Source organism: Ascaphus truei, chromosome 4 (genome assembly GCF_040206685.1).
Source record: "Ascaphus truei isolate aAscTru1 chromosome 4, aAscTru1.hap1, whole genome shotgun sequence".
NCBI lineage: Eukaryota > Metazoa > Chordata > Amphibia > Anura > Ascaphidae > Ascaphus > Ascaphus truei.
Genome location: NC_134486.1, coordinates 125163876 through 125189512, shown reverse-complemented (window position 1 = coordinate 125189512; position 25637 = coordinate 125163876). Strand labels below are relative to the sequence as shown.

Sequence of the window (25637 nt, the reverse complement as noted above, 5' to 3'; positions counted from 1 at the left end):
TGGGTTAATTATACTGTACATTGGGACTGATTAACGATGAAATGTTCCCCAGTGGAAAAGCGAATGTGTTTTTTCGTGAATATAAAAGGGAAAATTTAGGGTGAAAGTTTGCACATCTCTAGACATTATGTACAAGAACAAAAGTAAAGAAAATAGAACAAACTTGCACTCACCCTGTCTTATATAATTCAGCCGGAGGTGCTAGGATCCGGACACTGACAGGAGGGAGAGCCAGGACAATTGTCCCGGAGCCCGGCGGCTGCGGGGGGCTCGGCCATACAGTGCTAGAAGTTGTGACTTGTCAGGCCCAATTTCTGCATCTGGCTGCCGGGATGCTGGTTGCCGGCTGCTATGCCCTGGCTCTTCCCAGCTGCTGATGGGCCTCTCTGCCAAGCCAAGCCGTCCTCTGCCAGGCCGGGGCTCTCTCACACAGGTGCTCACCGGATGCTTAGTGCGACTTCTTTGAGGACCCAGCTTCCGGCGCGCCCTGGAGGGAGAGAGGCCTGGTCTCACAGAGAATGAAGCCCGGCGTGGGAGAGAGGCCCAGCAGCAGCTGGGGAGAGCCGAGGCACCAGATCATCCCAAAGGTAGGGTGTGTGAGTGTTTGTGTGTGAAGGCGGGCTGGGTGGGAGGGTTGTATTTTGTGTTGGCTGTGGGGGTAGGGTTTCCAGGTGTTCAGTTTTGAACTGGACAGACCAGTCATTTTCCCTCAGTCCGGTAAAAAATTAGAGGTAGTACCAGACATGTATGTGTCCGTATTCTCCCTCTCTGGACGTGCGGCGGGAAGCCCGAGTGCAGAGGGTGCCCGGGTGCAGGGTCCCCGTTCTTACCTCTGATACAGAAGCGGCAGAATGAGTCTACTACAGGCTGCAGCGTCTCGTAACCAATGGCAACGGGCAGTGTCACCACCTCCTGTCCCCCCCAAGGAGAAGACTGACCAATGGGAGGGCTTTACATCCTTAAGGAGCGTGTACGGCTCCCCCATTTGCTTGCCGGGAAATGTAGTTTCCTTCCAGCTTTACATGTGGGAGAGGAGAGAAGAGCTCCACTGTGTCCCTGTCTGCCAGTAGGAGCTCCACAGATAAGATACCAGGAAGGGATGAGGAGGAGGAAGAAGAAGGAGTGGTGGTGGTGATACCAGGAGAGGATGAGGAGGGGGGTGAGAGAATGAGGAGCGGTGAGAGGGGTTGAGAAGATGAGGGGGAGTGAGAATATGAGGGGGATTGCAACAATCTTGGTAGTAGTGGGAGAGAAGCATTAAGACCAGTATTGCTGGCTATGTATAACTGCAGGTATGTTATCTATAAATGATCTGTCCATTCTGTAATTTTTTTTCTAAATTTCACTCCACGTATGCACCAATTTGCACCATTTCATATTCTATTTCATAAAAAATGCCCCAGAATTTTTTTACGAAATAGAATATGAAATGGTTCAAATTGGTGCATACTTGGAGTGAAATTTAGAAAAAATGACGTAACAGTCTGATCATTTATGAATAACATACCTCCACACCGACTTTGAGTGCACAGCATTTTTCACCATTGTGTCCAGTATTTTTGGAGAAGCCACCTGGCAACCCTATGTGGGGGGAGTGGGGGTATTTTTGTGTGGCTGGGGGGTATTGTTTTGTGTGTGTGTGTGGGGGGGGGGGTTGTATTTTGTCTGTGTGGGGGGGAAGTGCCTGTGTGTGGTTGAGGGAGAGGAGGGTAATTAAACAATAGGGAGGTAGGAGAGTGAGTGAAGAGGAGGGGAAGAAAAATACATGTGTAGAGGAAGTGGCTCGAGAGGGGGGGATAGAGGAGGGCTTATAGAGGAGGTGTAAGAGATATGTACAGAGGTATGCAAATGGAGACAGTTTAGGGTGAAATTAACATACTGTATGACTTTATTGAGCCTGTCCCTTTAAACAGCACAGCAAACACAAATATAGAAAAACAACAAACACCTATCTCTTTGTAAGGGCTAACGTACTTCCCCAGTCCCTCTCAGCAAGGCTGGGGGGTGTGGGGAAGCCCCTTACCCACATCACCCCAAAGTCTCTGCAGTACCTTAAAGCAAGTTGTCCTTCATGTGAGGGGTGTCCAGGTGTCTTGGTGTGATTGAGGGTCCTGCCTCTGGCAGATTCCTGGGTCCTCTGTGTCCAGGAAAAAAGGTCTGGTCTCCTTGTGTCTTGCTCTCAGAACACAGCCCTCCTGTGCTCTCAATACTCTCCTCTCCTTCTGTCAGCCCAGATATTACTGTGCCCAGAAAATCTCCCTCCTGTGTCTCACACAACGCTCTTTCACAGAGCTCTGATTAGTCCAGGTGGAGACTGACTAATTGAGTGGCTGCAGTTATCTAGCTCCATGCTGGATTCAGAGCTCTGAGGCAGCTTTTCTCTAAAACAGGGATAAGTCGCTATTACAGGGGGATAGAGGAGGTGTGAGAGGAAGGGATAGAGGAGGGGGCTGGCAAGGAGATATGAAAGGGGGGAGGCCAGTAAGGCCAACAACATGGGGGGTGGGGGACCGGTCAAAATTCTAGTCCTGGGTCTTGAGAAATGTGTCTGCGGCCCTGGCTAGGATCCTACATCTACTTTATACCGCTGGATGCATACAATTATAAAAAAAAAAACATACTGGATCAGCACTAAAAAAATAATTAAGGGAAAATGATACTCATGTTTTCCTTTTGGTCTCAACAAGTTTCTTCTTTAATGTATCCAAAAAAAACTAGCAGAAATACAAAAAAATAGGACACACAAAGAAAGGAACTGACACAAACTGTTAACTATGCAAAATAGAGTAACGGTTTAAGACCTCCTGGCCCCTTAGTCAGGCTTAATTAAGCCAAAAGAAAAACATGAGTCTATCATTTACTCTTATTTTTTTTGTGAGTGCTGATCCAGTATGGTTTTTCAAGAACAAAAGTAAGAAATACCAACGCACGTCCCTCTATATCCCAATTTTTCCTTTACTTAGTACTGGGCAAAGTATTCTTTCTTTTTAAAAAAATGGTGCATTCTGTTTACATCTACTTTAGAAAAATTGCTCTTTGTCACATTTATTTCTTCTAATTTATAGCAACAGATAATCAAAAAGGGTGAATCAGAAGTCAGTCCCACTCCTTGCCTGTTACTTGCTCTTTAGGAAGGGTTGGAAAGCTCCATATAATGAAAGATTACTAGTGTTTGGAGACTGGGCCGGCTTTATGGCAGTCCCATCGGGGCCACTGCACCAAGCCCCGTGTTACAGAGGCTCTTCCCCACAACAACTGGGAGAACGCGGAGCCTCTGTAAATGTCTCTTACCTTCTACTCAACCATCTCCTTGGAGGGTCCCTCATCATGGCGTCGAGACATCAAATGGCGTAGCATTGCCATGACAACATGATGATGCATGTCGTCACAATGTCACATGATGTCTGTTGTCATGGTAAGGCAACGTCATTTGACATTGGACCCTGCTGGAGGAGAGTGAGGAGAAGCACTGAGCCACGTAATATTCACAGCCAGCCCTTTTTGGAGACATCATAGACCAGTGGTAATGCAGATAACAAAACATAGAAATTGATGGCAGATTAGCGAAGGACCACGTGGCCTAAATATTCTTCCCCTTTACCTAAATGGCTCCATATTGTTATTTTATATAGTTATAATAAACTTGTGTTGCAAAAAAAATGCAAGTTTCAGCATTTTTTGACCTACCGCTCGGTTTATTTTTGCAAGAGTGATAACACTTATAAAAAGGCAGTTTCCAGGCTATTTTGACATGTTATCACAGCTTTCTGAATAGCTACACTTGCAAAATCATTTGTAAAGTGCACTTTACAAGCGTTAAGTAACTTGTCGAAGCTACCTGAATAGGCCCTTTAAAGTCAGAAGGGACGGATGCATCTTATAAAAAATGGAAAATAAACCACTGAAGGTTAAGCCTAACACCTTGTTTAGACTCTTACTGACCCTACCGTGAGGCCATCCTGTCACATGTACACACTTTTACAAGCCAAGAATGCCACAACAACAACAACCAAAAAGCAAATAAGGTGTCTGCGCACATACAACAAGAGATAGTGGCAGATCAAGCGTATATCCACTAAACACTGGAAAGCAGAGAGAAGGATATTCAGCGCTCGTGCTGCAGATGTATTGGTTGGAAAGATCCCTGTGCTGCACGTGCATGGAGCGTCTCCCCAGAAGCTCCCACTTCAGAGGTGATCCCCCCTAAAAGGGGGGAGGACACCCTGAGAAACAGAGAAGAAAAAATGCACAAATGCGCACAAGGGATAGAATTAGTATTATTTTAATTAAAACAAACACATAGACAGCTGAGAGGATCCAACCCCTCCTCAGCTCAATGGGTTAACTGCCCAGATATATAAACCATACATATGGTCTCTAAACATAGAATACCCTAAAACAGTGAAACACACACAACAAAAGAAAAACACAATCAATGTTAAAAATAAACAAAGAGAGTATTAACAGCCCAAGGGAATTTAAATAAAAACCGCCATAGAGAGCTATAATACCGCTGACAGGGGGAAACGAACACTCACACTAAGGCAAAGGTGGGGGTCCACTGATGACCGTACGGGATCCGGATCACGGCACCAGGGAAGATGAAAACAGCCACCACTAGAGCCTCAGGCAGGCTCCGTCTCAGCCTCTCAGCAAACACGCGCAGGATGACCCGTCGTGACCTCTACGCGTTTCGCACCACGTTCTCCTGACGAAGCACGTGGTGCGAAACGCGTAGAGGTCACGACAGGTCATCCTGCGCGTGTTTGCTGAGAGGCTGAGACGGAGCCTGCCTGAGGCTCTAGTGGTGTCTGTTTTCATCTTCCCTGGTGCCGTGATCCGGATCCTGTACGGTCATCAGTGGACCCCCACCTTTGCCTTAGTGTGAGTGTTCGTTTCCCCCTGTCAGCGGTATTATAGCTCTCTATGGCGGTTTTTATTTAAATTCCCTTGGGCTGTTAATACTCTCTTTGTTTATTTTTAACATTGATTGTGTTTTTCTTTTGTTGTGTGTGTTTCACTGTTTTAGGGTATTCTATGTTTAGAGACCATATGTATGGTTTATATATCTGGGCAGTTAACCCATTGAGCTGAGGAGGGGTTGGATCCTCTCAGCTGTCTATGTCTTTGTTTTAATTAAAATAATACTAATTCTATCCCTTGTGCGCATTTATCCACTAAACACTGGCATTTTATTCTTTCAGATGATGACTTCAAGGATGTACCAGGCCTGTTCCAACAATCAAACGCAGGCGTTCCAAGAACCTAAGAGATCATCTGGTACATAGCCACTACAAGCGGACTAAACAATCTAACTGTCTTACCTCTTCGGCTCTAGGCATGTACAAATGCCATAGTTGCAAGGCCTGTGACAATGTCATCTCCACTAAATCCTTCTCGAATCACAACAACAGCAGTCAACATACAGTTAATACTAGAGGTCTGCGGTTTAGCTACGGGGATTCCTTGTCTAAAATAAGGTAATTATACAGTACATGTGTGTAAAAAAAATGAGCAGCATAGATGATTGCTTTAAGGAGCTAATTTTATTGGTAATTTGTTTGCAAAGTATTTTTTGGAAATCTAAGTGGGACTCTTTTTTTAAAGTCCTGTTTCTTCTCTATTACTTGACAATCTTCTCAGAAAACCACAACTATGTTACTGCTGTTACTAAGGTGATTTGGGGACGATATTTGATATTAGATGGATAATACAGTACACTTGTGTTATAATCTGTCATAGTTTTTCTCCATATGAGGGAGAGAAAAACAATAAAAATTCAGTTAGCAAAAGATACTCATTTTTAAAAGTCATAGGGGTATATATTAAGTGATCGTGCAATATGTGGCATTCATATGCAACATGCCACTCATTTGTATGGATGTTGTTGTGCGTGCACCTACTGTACGTAAGCATCCTTGTAAGCGAAGAAACACAGGTAAATTTCAGCAGTATATGAGCATGTATAGGTCGGCATGTATTTATATAATTGTGTGAGAATGCAAAAGTAGCAGTGCCTTGTGTGTGCATTTAGCAAATGTCAGTGAATTACTTTGTGTGCATCAGTGTGTTAATAAATTTGTTCAGTAGGGTTAAAGAGCAATAAGTACTTACGTTAGGGATCAGCAGCCAGAAATGTCAGAGGGTAATATATTGCTGCTACTATCAGAAAATGAATTAATGTTTGTGCTTACACATTTTCATATGTCCGTGTGATGACTGGCTTACAAATATAGAACCGTACGTTTCATTTTATATGATTTTTTCTTCCTCTTAGAAAATGAAAGACCGACCTTCACCAAGAGTTTTTGCATCACATCTATATTATGATGACATCCCGAAATCCCTGTTTGAGAAGAAAGTTAAGGTAAGTGCAGCTATAATGACATTACTTCATCACTAGCTCTTCTGAATATTTATTATTATTTTGTCTATTTCCCAAGCGCGTTTATTTCCTTTACTGTTGTTGTCTTCACCGTCTCTCCTGTGAAACTTTTCCACGGATCCACTACCTTGTTGAGTCAACCTCTAGTTCTTCAGATTTTTCTTCCAGTTTCAGTGCATGACCTACTCTTCTAGCATTCTGTTTTCTCTGAATAAATGTATCAGATTCCCCTTGATACTTTATTGATAGCTTTGAATTTTTGAAGTGAAACTTCTTTAGTGGCACCTATTCTGATGGGGCAAAACTGGAGAGATGGAGACGAAAAATGAAACGGTAGTGACGTGACGTCATGGCTCCCCCTCCCCCCCACACGCGTGCTGTGACATGCGGCGGCGGCGGCGATAGCCGCCGGTGCCACTTCTAATGGCCGCTGCTCCCCCCACACACCCGCTGTGACACGCTCCTAACGGCCGCCGTTACCCCCACACGTCCGCTGCCATGGGTATACCAAGATGGCTGGCATAGAGCTTCCAGTGCTGCAGGTGTAGTAAGATGGCAGAAGCCCCGCAAGTCCTCCGGCTTTGAGAGGAGGAGCCGCTGCTCAGCCTCTCTCCTCCCTCTTCTCTACCTCCGCTTCCCCTTCCCTGTGTCCCGCTGACTGAGCGCCGCCGGGGCCGGAGGAGAGGAGCCCCTGGATCATGGAGGGTAACCGAACAGATATCGCCGCCGGCGCCGCTCCTAATGGCCGCTGCGCTGTCAGCATATGCCGCGCATGTGCGCACAGACACGTTGGCTCCTGCTCCGGTAACACGGGAAGCGGGGGGTTTGAGCGCGCCGCTTCCCACGCAGCACTGCCGGAGGGGGGGCCCACTTAAGCACAGTATCTGCCCCTCACATACGCCCGGCCTTTACAAAATAAATGCCCCTTATACATTAGTAACCACTATACACGTGTCAGCTAATTACAACCATTGCCCCCGTCACACAAATTGCCCCTTCGCCCGCATTACTTCCCTACCAGCATCCTCAATTTGCCCCTTTATAGTTTCTGACACTTCAACATGCACCTCACACACAATAATTGCCCCCCTGATTAATGATTCTCAGTAATATGCCGCATTTGCCTTCTCTCCCCCCCTCGTATTCTGTATCTGCCCTTCACAAACAGCAATTGCCCCCTGCCCATTACACTGCCTTGTATGCACCCATGCACCAACCACTGCTCACTCTAATGGCAAACACCACAAATTTACAACTTCCAAACAACTACCCAAATTCCTACTCGTACTGTTACTCTCTTTAGCAGGTGATATTGAACCTAACCCAGGTCCTCCCATTTCAGCTCTGTTCCATGCCCCTGTGAATTCCACCTTTAAATTTCAAAAAGGACTATCTGTCGCCCATATAAACATCCGGAGCCTGCTGCCCAAACTGGACGAACTAAGTGCTTGGTGCCTTATGCATAAACCCAAAACCATCGTTCTTACAGAAACATGGCTAACCCCTAAAACCCCTGATGCAAATATCGCCATTCAGGGATACTCCATTTTTAGGAGACATAGGTCAAAGAGAGGAGGAGGGGTGTTATTTTATATTGCAGACACCTTACAATTTACACTGTTAAATTGCCCACCAAGCCCACCCTCTTTTGAAATTCTAGTTGGCAAAATCTGCCTCCCCTTTTCTAAGCCCATCTTGGTTGCTGGCATCTACCGCCCCCCTAAAGCCCCTCTACAATCCCTGACTGATATCACACAATCTCTTGGCTCCATTTCCTCTCTGAATGAGAAGAGTGAGCTGCTAGTTCTTGGGGATTTCAACTTCAATTGGCTTGACCCTAAAACCACAAAATCCAGATACAACTCAAGTCACTTAACCTATCACAACTCATTTCCCAACCCACACGGATAAACCTGAAATCGCATAACCATTCCTTGCTAGACTGGATTCTCGCCTCAAACCCCAGCAGAATCCAATCCTCTGGCATTCTTCCTGACATTTTCAGTGACCATGCAATAGTGTACTGTGTAAGGAAAATTAAACCGCCCCATCCAAGCCCTAAAGTTCTCCTCACTAAAACATTTAAAAACTTTAACCCACAACAGTTTAGGGATGACCTTACAACTGCCCATGGCACAGAATCGATTTAATTCCCGACCCTGATTCTGCGCTCGACTATTTCCAATCCGAGTTCTTAAAACTCTGCGATACCCATGCTCCACTACGCAAAATAAGGGTACGGGGGGCCCACCTTCCATGGGTTACAACTGACCTTATTGCACTCTACCAGCTCAGGGATACCTTGTGGAAAAGCTACAAAGTAACTGGCACTACCAAGGATCTCAATCACTACAGATGCATGCGGAATATGTGCACAAGGCAAACAAGGCATGCAAAAGCACAATATTACTCTGACAATCTCCACCAAAATACATCAAACCCAGCTAACTTCTGGCAGGTTATCAACAATATATTCCAGCCTCCTAACCATCAACAACCAAGTAATATCACTAAGGGGGATATTACTCTGACAAATCCCACTGACATTGCAAATGCATTCAATGATTACTTTGTGGGGTGTGCCACTAACTTATTAGCGAAACGCAGCCCAAACCACAAATCTGAATCTCATCCTGGGAGTACACACATAGCCCCACCCCCTCCCAACATTGCCCACAATTTTCAATTTGGCCCAGTATCTGAAGAGGAGATTATACAAGCACTCCTCAAACTAAAACTAAGCAGCCAATGTGGACCTGACTTACTACAATCTAGGTTCCTACGACTTGGTGCCCCAGCCTTTGCCAAACCAATTGCGTCCATAGTCAACTCTATCCTGTCTACAGGCCATATCCCTAAGATCTGGAAAACTGCCAGAGTTGTCCGAATCTTCAAAAGTGGGGACAAAAACACTGTCTCAAACACTGTCTCAAACTACAGGCCAATCTCACTTCTCCCAATTCTATCCAAAGTCATGGGAAAATGTGTCCACTCCCAATTAAGCGATTTCTATACCAAGACAAATTTCCCTAGCCAATTCCAATCTGGGTTTCGTCCCAAACACTCCACGGTAACTACCCTGCTAAAAGTTTGCAATGAAATCCAGTGTGGTGCAGTATTCCTAGATTTTGCAAAGGCTTTTGACACAGTTGATCATGCTATCCTGCTTAACAAACTCCAGAGGTCTGGAATAGGGAAGCATGCTTTAAACTGGTTTCAGTCCTACCTATCAGGAAGATCCCAACATGTGTCCATCTCAGGCTCTATCTCCAACCCCCTGGATATCACCTGTGGTGTCCCGCAAGGCTCTGTTCTGGGGCCCTTACTCTTCTCAGTGTTCATTAATGATCTTCCCACAGCTTGTAAGGAAGCCTCAATACACATGTATGCAGACGACACAATCCTATATGCACACAGCCATAGCCTCTCTGACCTTCAATACATACTTCAGTCTGACTTTTTGAGACTCGAAAACTGGATTTCCCAAAACAAACTGTTTTTAAACACTGACAAGACTGTAACAATGGTATTTGGGACCAAGACTAAATTTGTAAAGCTTCCACTGACTGAGCTCCTGATTAGAACCAACGCTAACACCACCCTAACCCCTGTCACTAGTTTTAAATACCTGGGCTTATGGTTTGACTCCCACTTAACATTCGGAATGCACATTGATACCCTGACAACCAAGACCTATGCCAAACTAGGGGTACTTTACAGGAACAAATCCTCTCTAAGTCTCCTGGTCAGAAAGCGTATCGCACAGCAGATGCTAATGCCAATTATTGACTATGGAGACATAGTATATGGCTCGGCACCTCAAACCCACCTTAGCAAACTTGACACCCTCTACAATTCAATTTGTCGTTTTGTTCTCCAATGCAACTACAACACACATCACTGCGAAATGCTCAAAGAACTAGATTGGTCATCACTAGAGTCTAGGCGCAAAGTTCCCCTTTCCTGTCTTGCCTTTAAATTCTTTATGGGCAAGCTACCCAGCTATCTGAACATGCTCCTCGCCCCTACCACTTGCAGCACTTATCACCTGAGATCAGACTCCAAATGACTGTTCATGGTCCCAAGGCTCAACAAAGTATCCGGACGTTCCTCCTTCTCTTACCGTGCACCCCAAAACTGGAACAACCTTCCAGAGACTCTCATATCCACCACCAGCTTAAGTTCTTTCAAATCTAAGGCTGTCTCACACTTTAATCAGGTCTGTAACTGTTTCATACGCCCATAATATAAATTATCTTTAACTGTGCATGCAATGTCTTGTATATAATGTATACCTTGTTCATTTATGTAACTGTATTTGTAAGCATGTACTGTATTATTTGTCTTACTCTGTGCCAAGGACAGACTTGAAAACGAGAGGTAACTCTCAATGTATTACTTCCTGGTAAAATATTTTATAAATAAATAAATAATCTATTGCCCTATGCCATTGATATCAGGTTTCCTTTACACAATTAACCCCTGGCACGCATTAATTACCCCCTGGCACGCATTAATTGCCCGGGTACTCACAGTTCCTGATATCCGATATGAACACGGCCAGGACCCGCATCCCGTCCCCATTGGACACGGCCGGCACCTTCCTCACACCCGAGGACAACCTTATAGCCCAGCAGCAGCCGCCGAGTCCGGGGTCCTGCGTGCACGCAACCCCAGCGTTTGTCTCCCTGGCTGTGTGTATGTGTGTAACGTATGAATGTGTGTGTCTCTGGGGCCGGTGTGGCCGCGTCTCCCGGGGGGCGGGGGGGGGGGAGAAGAGAGAGTCAGGAGACTCAGACAGCCGCTGCGGGTCCGCACCTCCACCTGGGGTGGGGGGAGTCAGGAGAGAGGGGGCAGGACACAGAAAGAGAGACACACATATACTGACAGACATACACATACACACATTGACTGACACATACACATACACACATTGACTGACACACACACACACACACACACACTGACACGCACACGCACGCACACTGACACACATACGCTCGCACACTGACTGACACACACACTGACTGACACACACACGCACACACACTGACTGACACACACACACTGACTGACACACATACACACACTGACTGACACACATACACACACTGACTGACACACATACACACACTGACTGACACACAGACACACTGACTGACACACATACACACACTGACTGACACACATACACACACAGTGACTGACACACATACACACACTGACTGACACACATACACACACAGTGACTGACACACACACACACTGACACACATACACGCACACTGGCACACATACACACGCACGCACACATACACACGCACGCACACTCTGACACACACACACACACACACTGACTGACACACACCCCAGTGATGCGCCGAACACCGCCCAATAAACATTACCCCGCCAATCAAATTTACTCATGCTCTAAGCAGTAATAATATTATTGTTACTTTATATGTTGCTGACAACACACAAAGAAGTTTCACTTACTATGCGCGTGCACAGCACACACAGCTTTTTAACATTTCTATCATATCCACCCACCCTTTTCTTTCTTCAATGGTGTTCATATTGAGGGCTTTTTATCTCTCCAAATTAGGATGCAAACAATACATATTATGTGTTCCATATTTACATAGCGCCAACAGCTTTGATACAAAGACATCAGTGTGCAAAGAGAAAAATACAAAATACACAAGACAATAAAAAATAAGGTAAAATGCATTCCTTACCCCAAAGGAGTTTACAATCTAAGGCCTAGATCAACCAAGGTTTAGCAAACTTTTGCTAGCATTCATACGACTGAGGCTAAAGCTCAACACTCCATTATTGATGTTGGCTAAGTGGTATGTTTTGAGGCAGAACGAGGTGGAGTATGCTGGTGATGTTTACAGAGCATTGCTAATAGGTATTGTACTGTACGTGCCTATGTACTGGTTAGTTAAGTAATTTTAAAGCATTTATTCAAAAATACTTTTTATGTACTGTTTGTCTTCCAGATGGGGAGAAAAAAAGCTTGGCAGATAGGGAAGGGATAGGCGTTCCTTAGATAGGGAGTGACAAGTGAAAGCTCTATGCATAGAGAAGCAGTATAGGAGAATGGCGAAAAGAAGAGCCAGTCTAGAGCAGATTTTAACATGGGTGTAATGGGAGCACAGACAGGAGTTAAATAAATGGAGTTTATTATGCCCAGAGCAAACACGAGCAACACAGTGCACAATAGAACGCTTAAAGCTGCAGTTCAGTCAATATCCTGCATGTGTGTTTTTTTTAATAAATCAGTTCTGTAGTAAGAAAAAATACTTTTAGCATTTTCTGTTTTTAAAAAAACAACTTTGAAAGACCAATTTTCTTGTATTCTATTTTAACAACCATTTGCTAAGGCACAGCCCCTTCATGTCCTGTCACAAGCCCTGGCACACCCCTTTGTGAGCCCTGCCCACCCTCTTGCACATGTCAGTGCGGGAGTGCTCATGAATATTCATGAGCTTCCATTGAGTGACAGAAGCAGAGGAAAAACATATCCCATATCTAAAGATTTCGCCAATCAATACATGGAAAACGAATTGACTGGCAGCTATACAGTTCTTTAGCTAATTAGAGATTGCCCACATGAAACTATTGAATTAAAAAAATAAATTTTAAAAAATTTAAAAAAAAACTGAACTGCAGCTTTAACTTACCAAAACAGAGAGTTATGGGGGAATCACAAAACCAGGAGACCACAGAATCTCCCAAAAGATCCCTAGTAGTTGCACTCCATGGCTGCTAAGATAAAGGGGGTTAAATACTCCCGACACAATGTCTAATTGGCTTATAGAGGTACACAAAGTAACTGCTCCCAGCACTGTGGGAGGACGGTTACCGGGTTACTTTGTGTATCTCTATAAGCCAATTAGACATTGTGTCGGGGAGTATTTAACCCCCTTTATCTCAGCAGCCATGGAGTGCAACTACTAGAGATCTTTTGGGAGATTCTGTGGTCTCCTGGTTTTGTGTTTCTGTGTAACACCATTCCTATGCACTGGCTGTGTCTTGACTTATGATTCAATATATTACTTAAATTGGTGAGCGGACAACCACAAGTTAAATTATGGGGGTGTAGCCACGTGTAAAAATGGTATACAGTTCTCTCTCATTCTAGCAGTAAGCCTGGTAAGTATACAGGAATGCCAGCATCAATCATGGAGGTTTGCCCTCACACCCTGGTGAGGTGTCATATGTAGTCAAGGGGAGTGGCAACAGGCTCTGAGTCCACTGTTAGTGACATCAGAGATGTGGCTGTTTCCTAAGGTATATAAGACACAGCACTGCCCAAAGTTAGTGTGTCAAGAAAGAGGTCAAGTGTGTTAATTAAGAGTTCCAGAAAAGGATTCTACAGCAAGTATTCTGACCTGCAGCAGTAAGGCTGGCAGGGCCTACCCTGTGTCCAGGGACCTGGCACAGGTGGTGATCTCCCTGAGGGGAGAGGTGATCCAACTCCATTGGGAGGGCAGATCTTCTGAAAGGAGAGCACTGAAGAAGATGAGCGGCTAAGCTGTTTGCTGCGAGGGGCAGTCTGCCTATACCATCAATAAAGATGCCCTTGTTCACAAGAACCCCCATGTGTGAGTGTGAAGTTACTCCACAGAGGAAGGCACTACAGAGGAGTTCCTCATCAGAACCATCTCCTTGCGGACGCAGAGATCCTGATGAGGTGGAGGCGCTGCACTGTATGTAGGTAGGACTCATGCACACTACCTCAGCTGCCTGTCTGGGTTGACATCCACCAAACACCATCATGCGGGTGACTCAGGAGTCCTGTTGCCAACAGGTGCACCACCAGACACGACCATGTAATGGGGACCGGTTAGACCACAGGGGCCAATCTGAGATTGGGTGGGTCAGGAGGGTCCAGAAAAACCGTTACAGGGGAATACTAGCTCACTAGGTACTAGGCTCTGACATAGCTAGCTTACCCAGGATTTCTTCCACGATCTGTCCGTATCACAGTATACCAGTACCTTGGGATGATAGCCACCCGCTTGCAGGTTCAAATCTTCAACTAGTCTCTGACACCAAGACTAGCTATGAACGAAGGAAAAACTCTGAATAACTGTGGAGCCCTGATCAGCATCTGTTTACATACTTTCCCAACCTCATCTGAAACCATGAAAGACCAGGTGTCGACAAATCAGTAAAGAAATTGTCTTTGCTGGACAATAAGAGGGCAAGGGCTCGCCTGAGATGGAGCAATCAGGGCTGTGGGGAGTTATAGTGCTTTAGGACAGCCCACAAATGCAGGCTTAAGGAGAGTTCACACTGACCAATGGAGATCAGGGCTATAATCTAGGCCTTGGTTCCCCGTTTCCAAATCATATCTGCCACCGAGATAGGCACCTCAGAGTTAGGGATGAATAAAAGCTCTGGTTTTTAAATACATGTCCCCCAACCTGAGTCCACGCCCTTTCCTACTTCCCTGGTGTTCCCAAGCACTTCACCTAGCCCAGATTAGATTACAGTCCAAGACATTATTGTGTGCTGGCTGGGCTGAGTGAATTATTCACCCACCACACAATGGAGCTTTACAAAATCAACCGAATCAACACAGGGAATAAATTATCTACATGGAGGAAACACAGTATACATTCGGCTACATAAAATGGCCATATATGCCTATAACCTAGGCTACCATCTTGATGGGTAGGGACAACCAGCAGGCTTAACCTTCAATATATGTGAAGTGATTAACCAAAAGTGGCGCTCATATACATTTATATTAACAGTGTTATAATCAATACAATAGTGATAAAAATGATACTTATACAAACACAATGGTCGATTGCAGCTGTAACCTGGTGTAGGATTGCTTTCTCAATCCTCATGGAAACTGGAGAATGGATCATCAGGAAGCGCATACCATGTGGGAACATAAGAAAGAAAAGTGCTTTTTGTGCAATATTGTGCAAACAGTGTTGTGGAAAGTTGCTAGCACAGAATGTATACACAGGATACTCACAAACGTGAGGTGGAGTATAGGCACATAAAGGTATCTTTATGGACTGACTTCAGTCTCTGGTGCAAGGTGATGCCACAGCAAACAGATTCCCAGATAACCTTAGGGTAGGAAGACACTGGACATAGCGTAGACTGTAGGGCATTTAATAAAAAAGGTAGACCAAATCCAATCTACTCACATATTGGTAGGTTAAAAACAGCATTTAGATCGCAATGATCTCAGCAGTTCGCGCTCTTTTGCTTCCACCGGATGGGGCCTCACTCTCAGGTCTCCCTCCTTCCTTTCTGTGCGGGTCACGGATGCGTTCCGGCAACCGGAAGTGACGTCATCCGTATCCGAAGGTTCCGGTGGGTACGGATGGATACGGATGACGTCACTTCCGGTTGCCGGAACGCATCCGTGACCCGCACAGAAAGGAAGGAGGGAGACCTGAGAGTGAGGCCCCATCCGGTGGAAGCAAAAGAGCGCGAACTGCTGAGATCATTGCGATCTAAATGCTGTTTTTAACCTACCAATATGTGAGTAGATTGGATTTGGTCTACCTTTTTTATTAAATGCCCTACAGTCTACGCTATGTCCAGTGTCTTCCTACCCTAAGGTTATCTGGGAATCTGTTTGCTGTGGCATCACCTTGCACCAGAGACTGAAGTCAGTCCATAAAGATACCTTTATGTGCCTATACTCCACCTCACGTTTGTGAGTATCCGGTGTATACATTCTGTGCTAGCAACTTTCCACAACACTGTTTGCACAATATTGCACAAAAAGCACTTTTCTTTCTTATGTTCCCACATGGTATGCGCTTCCTGATGATCCATTCTCCATTAACCTTCAATATGCATTCCAGACTGCCCCTACCATCATAGTGGGCATAGCTTGAATGTGCTAGAAGGAGGAGCTGAGGATTCTGAAGTCCTGTAGGAGAGAAGGGGAATTTTGTAGGTAATTTAAATTTGACAGAAAGCTCTGCTTTCATAATGTGGTGGAAAATGTCAGTAAAAATGTGTTACATTTTATTAGTAAATACATTTTTGCTATTGTACAATGGGAGGGTCTAGTGCGTTACTGTAAATTTTGGCTTCCAGACTTTAAAATACATGTTTCATCTGGTTGTTATACCAGCACACTCCACTGCCCCTCCCCCCTCATATCACCAGAGCTGGAGGAGTAATCGGTATAACAGGCCTGCATTGATAGTTAAATATACTTGTAACATCCTTTCCCTACCCCTAAGGGAAACCGCAGGTGTTATGCGCTTAGGTGCTATCTGTTGGCTTACAGGAAACCAAGCCTCCGCTAGTGGGGAGCCTGATGTGAATGGGTGCAGCGCCTCGACCCGTGAGGATCCCAGCATTGGCGGGATAGCTCCTCATGGGAACCGGTATACCTATACTGTATACCCCAGAAATCACACTCACACAGGTAATGCAATATGTCTTTACTGTGATCCCACAGTATAGCAATACAATAACAATAATAAGGGTGCTTCTCTCCCCCACAATACTTAAGATACCCTGGGCACCGGTAACCCTGTGTCCATCAGAGCCTTCCCTTGTCCCAAGTGTATATGTGAGGGCAGCGCTACCCTTGTGTATATTTGGTGTACTCTACCTTCCTTGTTCAGGCCTAACCATTAGATGCGTCCTAGATGGGGGTGATCAGGTCCCATGCCGCGGGGTCTCCGACACCAATCCCCTCTCGCCTCATGTCCAGGCCGCGCACGCGGTACTGTCTCCAGCCGGAGTAATTCGTGGCACAGTCTGGTGTCCTTCTCCGCTGCGGAGAACTTACTATTGGGTAATCCCTATTCTGTGGGCGAACCCCTCACACACTTAGCTACCATGAGGGGGCTACCTAGGGCCTAGGGGTAAAGAGTGGCCTAGTCCAGGAAGCTCCCAACTCCCTGGACACTACCTCCTCCTTCCACGGCTCTCTCAGGACTGACCTCGTGGCCTCCAGTCCCGCAGAGGATTTACTAGTCTCCAGGCCCTCCCCTTCCAGCGGCGCCAACCACAACATGGCCGCACGCTACATACAGTCCATACTACACATGCGGCGCCAACCGCAAGATGGCTGCCACAACTTCCCCCGATCCTCCTGAGCCACGGAATTGGCTCCCTACGGAGGTAAGGAAAGTGCCCTGCTACATACTTATGTTCAAAATCCTTGATAATCTCCACTACACTGAACTAAGATCTGGTCATCTAAATAGGTGTGGTGCATGCTACAGTAGTTGCTCTCCTTGCCCAATTTTGACAAGTTGCTCAGATATGTTGTATTTTTTATATAATACTGTATATGTAAAGTAGAGAATGGTGTTAACAGGCAAAACAATATTCCCACTATTTTTTTTATTATTTCCTAGAAGATACACAGATACACAAGATGTATTGAAACATTGGCTAACACTCTTTACTTACAAAACCTCACTTTAGTGCAGAAACTCCTAACTACAGTAGACAATACAGTATTTCACATACCTAACTTGCATATTATAAAATAACACAGATTATAGACAATATGTTCATATATTTTTTTGTGCTTTTTTTTTAACAGACCTTAGTAATTTTTCGGAATCCGAAAGACACGGCTGTCTCATATTTTCATTTCTATAATAATAATCCGGTGCTTCCTACCTACAGTTCTTGGGATTTGTTTTTCGAGGATTACATGAATGGAAAAGGTAGGGTTTTCACATATTATGACCGTCACAAACATTTTGAATTATCATGTAAAAATGCATGCATTTAATAGAAAGAGTGGCATAAGAAAGAGTGATTATTTTCTGCAGTTAAAATTCTATGTTTCTGTTTACTTCTTAGTAGTTTACAAATTACCTCTCTATGTTTTAGTACTCTGGGGATCCTATTTTGATCATGCTCTTGCCTGGAACAAACACATTGATGAGGAGAATGTCTTGATTATTACGTTTGAAGAGATGAAAGAGGTGAGTGCAGATTTCTATGGATTTCTTTTAACCCTTTGGGTGCTCTGAGATGTAACTACTATGGGGTCGGACACGTAAAGTTTGTGCTTGTTTTTGTAGGGAGATCACGTCCTTCGCTCCAATGGAGCACAGGACGCGATCTATAATGAAGAGGAATGGAAGGGGGATGACTCTTTCCCTTCCACCCCATCGTCAGTGATGGAGTGATGGCCAGTGCCGGAAGGGTTGTGGCACTCTGGTGCCTTGATCCCTCAAGAGGTTAAGAGGCACTCCCTTTTATGAGTAAAGTTATTTAAGGACAGTGGAGCTGAATGACACTAAACCCCCCCCCCTAGATAAGTATTACTACTTTACAATATTTTTTAACCTTTGAACATTTCAATAGTAAACAAATGCTCTAGAGAGATTTTACAATCTTTATCAAAGCTATGGATATGTTTTTCTTTTTGCTCTGTTCTTTGTTCACACAGAAGTAGGTGATAAGCTAGAAGTGCCAGGTCTCATCTGACATGAACCTTGTCTACAGGAAAAGAAAAAATTGCGCACCAAAGGCAAGAATTAAATACAAAAGTGTAAGGAGTGTGCAAAATATAATATAATAAATACACGACCTGAATACAGGATAAAGGAATCGGCTGCTAATCAAAAAGATGGCACCACCATGTAACGCTAGAACAGTAAAAAAAAAAAACACAAAAGAAAAGCGCACAACTCATAGTGTAGTAAGCAAAATAAATATATCAATCAAATGGTGAGTGTGAGTAATGCACGTACAAGATCAAAAGTAATATAGGACATGTCATTCATTAACCAGCATAATACCGCAGTCGGGCAGGAACCCTCGCAGGAAAGGGTTATCTTCAATCACTGAGTCCGGTAGGGATGGTAAATAAGTATGCCCCGTCCAGCTTCCAGCTTTTGGTAGGCTCACTGGTAAGTGTATAAATATAATGTCTATGTCTGGCAGCGACCACAGGACAAATGGCAACTGCACAAGGCTGGTATAGATCGAATCCTCTATGCTTCTGTCTCCAAGTAATGCCAGGAAAAACACAGCTGGTTCTTCTGTCGCAAAAGCACTTGCTGTAACTCCCTCAGTGCCGCTAGTGTCTTTCCTCCTTCTCCTAAACACCATGTGTAGGAGATGTGTGCAGAGGTATGCAATGGAGACCGTTTTAAGGTGAAACTGAAATAAGGCTTTATTGCGCCTGTTCCTTTAACACGGCAAAACATTAAAACTAAACAAAATAAGGGCCTACTGTGCTTTGGAGAATATCTATACCTTTACTCCAGCCCTCTCTAACTGGGTGGGTAGCTAAGCTAATTACCACCACACACACACACACACACACACCCATACACATATATACAACAGTCCAACAAGAAAGTATCCTATCTGTTCTTGTAGCTGTTCTCTGCTCTCCTGTGTCAGAAACCTTGTGTGCTATGGAAATGTCTGTGTCCAGGTATAGAGGTCTTGTCCCGTTGTCTTGCTGTCAGCATACAGTCCTTCTGTGTGCATCAAGACATCTTTTCCTCTGGTCAGCCAAGTTGTGGGCTAAGAAAATCTCCTTCCTGTTTCTTATATCAGGCTTTTTCTAACTGTCCTAATCAGTCAGGTGGAGTCTGGTTGATTAAACACAAAAGAACAGCGCACAACGCTCATAGTGTATTAAAAATATATAATGTGAGGCACAATAAACGGTAAGTAAACTGCATACATCAAGGATGAATTAATGAAGCATTTCAAGGGACAAATTACCCAAGCACCAACCAGCCGACTCGTCTCTACTCAGATGTCATCTGATATATCATGGGGTCTCCACATAAGGGGGTTCCACATCTGCCACAGGATGTTCCAGCCCGATCGATCTGTGGCTCAGTCACCAGTGGCGCCGTAAGGGTAAATAGTGGGTAAGTCCCAAGTAGGCAATAACCCTCTTAGTCCTTCATAACGGAGGATAGTAGCACAAAGTTTGTTCCACTGCGATAGATCTGGGCTGTACTGTTCACATCACTTTCACTGGGGTTGTGTGTAAGAGTGTTAAAGATCACATTACTTTCACTGGGGTGGTGTGTAAGAGTGTTAAATTGTAGTAGCGCACCTATATTCTGTTTTTTTGGAGTCTGGTTGATTGCCTGTGCAATTAACCAGCACACTGCTGGATTTAGAGACAATTTTTCTCAACAGTGATAAGTTCCTGTTACACCATGCAAGACAGATACCTGCTCAGGAGGGAGGGAGAGGAGAATCCCTTTCAGTTGACAAGCTCTGTTACCGCTAGTGTCTTTTCTCCTCCTTCTCCCAAATGCTGTACAAGACGGCTGTCTGCTTAGAGGGGAGAGAGGAGAGGGGGGATCCCTCTCAGCTGACAAGCTCCGTTGTAAACGGGATACTCACAAGTCACACCTTAGTTGTTAGTGCGGTCGGTTTCAGGAAGCACAGCGTGCGGCAGAGTACAACACAGCAGTAGTGCCTATGGGAAGCACACGAGGAGGGCTTACAGCATCTACACCTCTTAGGGTTAAATAAGCATACAAAGTGTCCAATGGAAAGTTCAAAAACAAGCACAAAACAGCTAAAACATCTATTTGCAATAGCTGATAATCCAACACATTTCATATGGGTAACCATACTTCATCAGGCTCTAAATGTCTACAAATCACTGTAAAGCAGCCCTACACTACAGATGTGGCCGGACCGGACTGCTGCCATGCATGATCATGGCCCTAGAAACCATAAGGAGCCAGGGAGGATTAAATCTGCGGGGGTTCATGATTCTGAATGGGACCCCCACAGCGTTAATCCAAGCAAGCCACCAGTCTGGAAGAGCTGTGCAGAGGAACATAAATAGTCTCTCTCTGTGTCTCCCCAAAGTAGCTCTGATGGTGAAAAGCAGTCAGTACAGTTTTCCCAGGCCCTTGATAACGCAGATACCCATATATCGGTATCTATGTCATGAGGGGGGATAACATAGGATCATAATAGGTCATCTACATCAATGAGATTGGACAGAACATTTAAATCTTTTAAATGTCCTCTCCACCCCCATTGATGTAAATGACCAACTATGGTCCAATAGTTTTCCCCCTCATGAAATAGATATTGATATTTGGGCATCTACATCATCAAGGGACAGACTGGGCTAATACAAATAAGAGTACTGATACAATATTAAAATACATTACTTACCCCAGTTTCATTACCTTAGTGGCTAATAGAGCTATTGACCATTACTGTGGGGTGGAGGGTATACTCCTGTTGGTGGTAGAGGGTGGATGAACATGGGATTTGCCCTGGAGTGGGTGGTTAAGCCTCCTGGGATGGGTGATGGGAAGGATTAACCTTGTCATTACCTTAGTGGTTAGCCACTAAGGTAATGAAGGGGGGTAAGTAATTTATTGTAATATTGTACTGTATTTTTTTTATATCAGTCCGGTCTGTCCTGCCCCTTGATGATGTACTGTAGATGCCTGAATATCAGTGTCTATATTACAATATTTTGGTCATCTAAATAATCAAGGGGACAGGACATTTAAATCTTCATATTGAAGTGAAGATAACATAGGCACATGTGGAACATATGTAGTTCATATGTAAAATATTTTACTGCTGACTGTTGAAAAAGGAAAGTATGCTGTCTATCTGAATCCACATCTAACCTCCATGTGGAACTTAGGTTGTTTAATACCAATAAACATTCAACCTTGCTGTATCCACTCCTCCCCCTTGAGAATGTGCGCGTTAACACGTGAAACATACGTCGGGGTTTCGGTGACGTCATTACGTTGACAGTAACGTGCACGAGGCAGATAGATCTTGTTTCCGGACACGTACCCAAGACACATAGTAGAGAACGCTTACTGTGGATACAGCCAGGTTGTATGTTGATTGGTATTAAACAACCTAAGCTCCACATGGAGGTTAGATGTGGATTCAGATAGACAGCATACTTTCCTTTTTCAACAGTCAAATATTTTACATATGAACTACATATATTCCACCTTATAGCAGTTAAACATAGTTACATACAGAAGCGAGGGGTGGATACAGATAGACTGCATATCTGTTCCATTAGCAGCCAACACTCCATTCAGACACTATATGTGCTTTAGACAGGCTGCATATTTATGTTCACTTACAACCAGCGTTCTACACAATAGCATAATGTGCTGGGTCTACTTATATATTTTGTACTTTTGATATGTTTTCCCTGACTAATTAATTAAATACCGCTATATGGGAACTAGCCCCTAATTACTGTGTGGCTGTCCGGTTACCATCTGCTTTAATATAGATACTCATCTGATATATTACGGTATCATACATATATCTGCCCCCACTCAGTGCATGGGGATTTTATCATTATTTTAAGTGTTTTGTCATATTTTATCTGTTACATTAAAACTTTATTATTTTTTTGTATTCGTGTGTGACCAAATTGCGGTCGACCCTATTTGGAGGGTTTGGCTATTCAAGCCTTCATGGCGGCCATGCTATTACGTTTAGTGTGACTTATCTTGAGTGCAACTATTAGGGTTTTTTTGTGATCTCTTATCATTTTTGTCTGTGCCTATGTTATATTCTCCTCCCCCCTTGCACCAGATAATATTTTGTGTTTTTGGTCTATGGTGAGCGACGTGTTATTGTGTATGTTTTATTGAAGTGAAGAGTCTGTTATGCTAAAGTGATTTTTCTCATTGAAGGACCTTCCTGTGCAATTGAAGAAGATATCTAAATTCTTTGGGATCTCTTTGACTGAGGACCAAATTCTGTTAATTGAAAACCGAACGACCTTTAAATCTATGAAAGATAAATCTAAAGAGACACATGGTATAATAGCTGATGCTTTGTTCCGTAAAGGTAAGTAATGGGAAAACAAATACAAACTAATTTACAGTAGATAAAACCAGTTTTATATTTTATATTGTTGGATGTTAATGAATACCTTTATATTAACCATAAGAGTACCGGAGGGGCCGCGGCAGAAGAGTGGCATAACCCCTCCAGCAGTTCGCGATCACGTGGTCGCTCCATCACTGATGACAGAACAGATGGGTAGGAGTCACATCCCTTCCTTTCCTCATAGTGTGGATCACATCGGAGCGCAGGATGGGATTTCCCTTAGTAAAACCAGCAGGCTTTTTTTATACATAGCAACTACATCAAGGGGCCCTGGAGTGCCAGATTCTATGATATAGTTTCTACACCCTGAGGGCACTCAAAGTATTGATTCAAAATGTTCCCCCACATCTGGCATATAGACTGTCATAAGGTTGTAAAGAGCTGGTTCATTATTATTTTTTAAAATATAATAACATTCAAAAATAATTGTAGTTAATTAATTGTCTAATGATGTTAGTTTGTGTTTAACAATATGAATGTATAGTAGCCTTTTAAGAATTAGAAATGTAACTCTTTTTTTGTATAAAAAATATCTATTTGGAAAGTAGCCCAGTAAAATATATTTAACACAGTAATGAAGTCCCTTGCAATAAGTACAGATGTAGCAGATGTTATTACCTAGTGAACGCACAAAACAACGTCTTAGATAATGCGTTCACCTTAGACATTGTTTTCAATAGCATTATTGTTATATAACTTCTGTTACTTCAGTATATGGGTGGGTTCTCCTTCCTATACCACAGCCACTACAGAAAATGAATAAATGTAGACTGTGATAAAAACTCACAAATACAAAAAACATGTTATATCGTGATACAAGCAGATTCAATGAGCCAAAAGGTTCATTCCCCAGTTAATTTTTTTTCCTCAAATACATTTATATAATATTTTTTGTGTACCAATTGTTGTGTAATCAATGCATAAGTAGATAAGAAAATGCTCACAGGTAAAAGATGCAAAAAAACATTTAAATCACAACCATATGGAAGAAAATAAAGTCCATAACTGCTAAATAATATACTGTATATATGTAAAGGCAGAACGCTAACTCGTTTTCTCTTTTGAAAGGAGACGTAGGGGACTGGAGCAGCCTTTTTACTGAAGCTCAGAGCCAAGAGATGGATGCCAAGTTTGAACTGTGTCTAGCAGGAACAAAGCTGGGAGAGAAGTTGAACTATAATAAATATTGCAAGTTTTAAAAGTCATTACTTAAAACATGTCTTCAAATAAAAGAATGTATCACTGCTACCTTCATTTATTTTACATAAAGATACCACCATACCGAGCTATTTTGCATTGTGGGTTAATTATACTGTACATTGGGACTGATTAACGATGAAATGTTCCCCAGTGCAAAAGCGAATGTGTTTTTTCGTGAATATAAAAGGGAAAATTTAAGTGAAAGTTTGCACATCTTTAGACATTATGTACAAGAACAAAAGTAAAGAAAATAGAACAAACTTGCACTCACCCTGTCTTATATAATTCAGCCGGAGGTGCTAGGATCCGGACACTGACAGGTGGGAGAGCCAGGACAATTGTCCCGGAGCCCGGCGGCTGCGGGGGGCTCGGCCATACAATGCTAGAAGTTGTGACTTGTCAGGCCCAATTTCTGCATCTGGCTGCCGGGACGCTGGTTGCCGGCTGCTAGGCCCTGGCTCTTCCCAGCTGCTGATGGGCCTCTCTGCCAAGCCAAGCCGTCCTCTGCCAGGCCGGGGCTCTCTCACACCGGTGCTCACCGGATGCTTAGTGCGACTTCTTTGAGGACCCAGCTTCCGGCGCGCCCTGGAGGGAGAGAGGCCTGGTCTCACAGAGAATGAAGCCCGGCGTGGGAGAGAGGCCCAGCAGCAGCTGGGGAGAGCCGAGGCACCAGATCACCCCAAAGGTAGGGTGTGTGAGTGTTTGTGTGTGAAGGCGGGCTGGGTGGGAGGGTTGTATTTTGTGTTGGCTGTGGGGGTAGGGTTTCCAGGTGTTCAGTTTTGAACTGGACAGACCAGTCATTTTCCCTCAGTCCGGTAAAAAATTAGAGGTAGTACCAGACATGCATGTGTCCATATTCTCCCTCTCTGGACGTGCGGCGGGAAGCCCGAGTGCAGAGGGTGCCCGGGTGCAGGGTCCCCGCTCTTACCTCTGATACAGAAGCGGCAGAATGAGTCTACTGCAGGCTGCAGCGTCTTGTAACCAATGGAAATGGGCAGTGTCACCACCTCCTGTCCCCCCCAAGGAGAAGACTGACCAATGGGAGGGCTTTACATCCTTAAGGAGCGTGTACGGCTGCCCTATTTGCTTGCCGGGAAATGTAGTTTCCTTCCAGCTTTACATGTGGGAGAGGAGAGAAGAGCTCCACTGTGTCCCTGTCTGCCAGTAGGAGCTCCACAGATAAGATACCAGGAAG

At 44.2% G+C, this 25637-nt stretch overlaps 1 protein-coding gene across 1 annotated transcript; it reads left to right on the top strand.

The window, feature by feature from the left end:
* Positions 1–5842: 5842 nt before the first annotated feature.
* Positions 5843–24509, top strand: LOC142492298 (sulfotransferase 6B1-like). The gene is made up of 6 exons (XM_075594970.1): positions 5843–5938; positions 6278–6367; positions 17946–18072; positions 18242–18336; positions 23044–23200; positions 24311–24509. Exons 1-6 carry the CDS (start codon positions 5843–5845, stop codon positions 24439–24441), a joined length of 696 nt encoding a protein of 231 aa, XP_075451085.1. The 3' UTR covers positions 24442–24509.
* Positions 24510–25637: the final 1128 nt, after the last annotated feature.

Coding starts and splice junctions, on each gene's coding strand:
- LOC142492298 (XM_075594970.1), top strand. CDS start 5,843: ATGTGGCATTCATATGCAACATGCCACTCATTTGTATGGATGTTGTTG. Junction 6,368..17,945: donor TGTTTGAGAAGAAAGTTAAG/GTAAGTGCAGCT, acceptor TTTTTTTAACAG/ACCTTAGTAATTTTTCGGAA. Junction 18,073..18,241: donor GGATTACATGAATGGAAAAG/GTAGGGTTTTCA, acceptor TCTATGTTTTAG/TACTCTGGGGATCCTATTTT.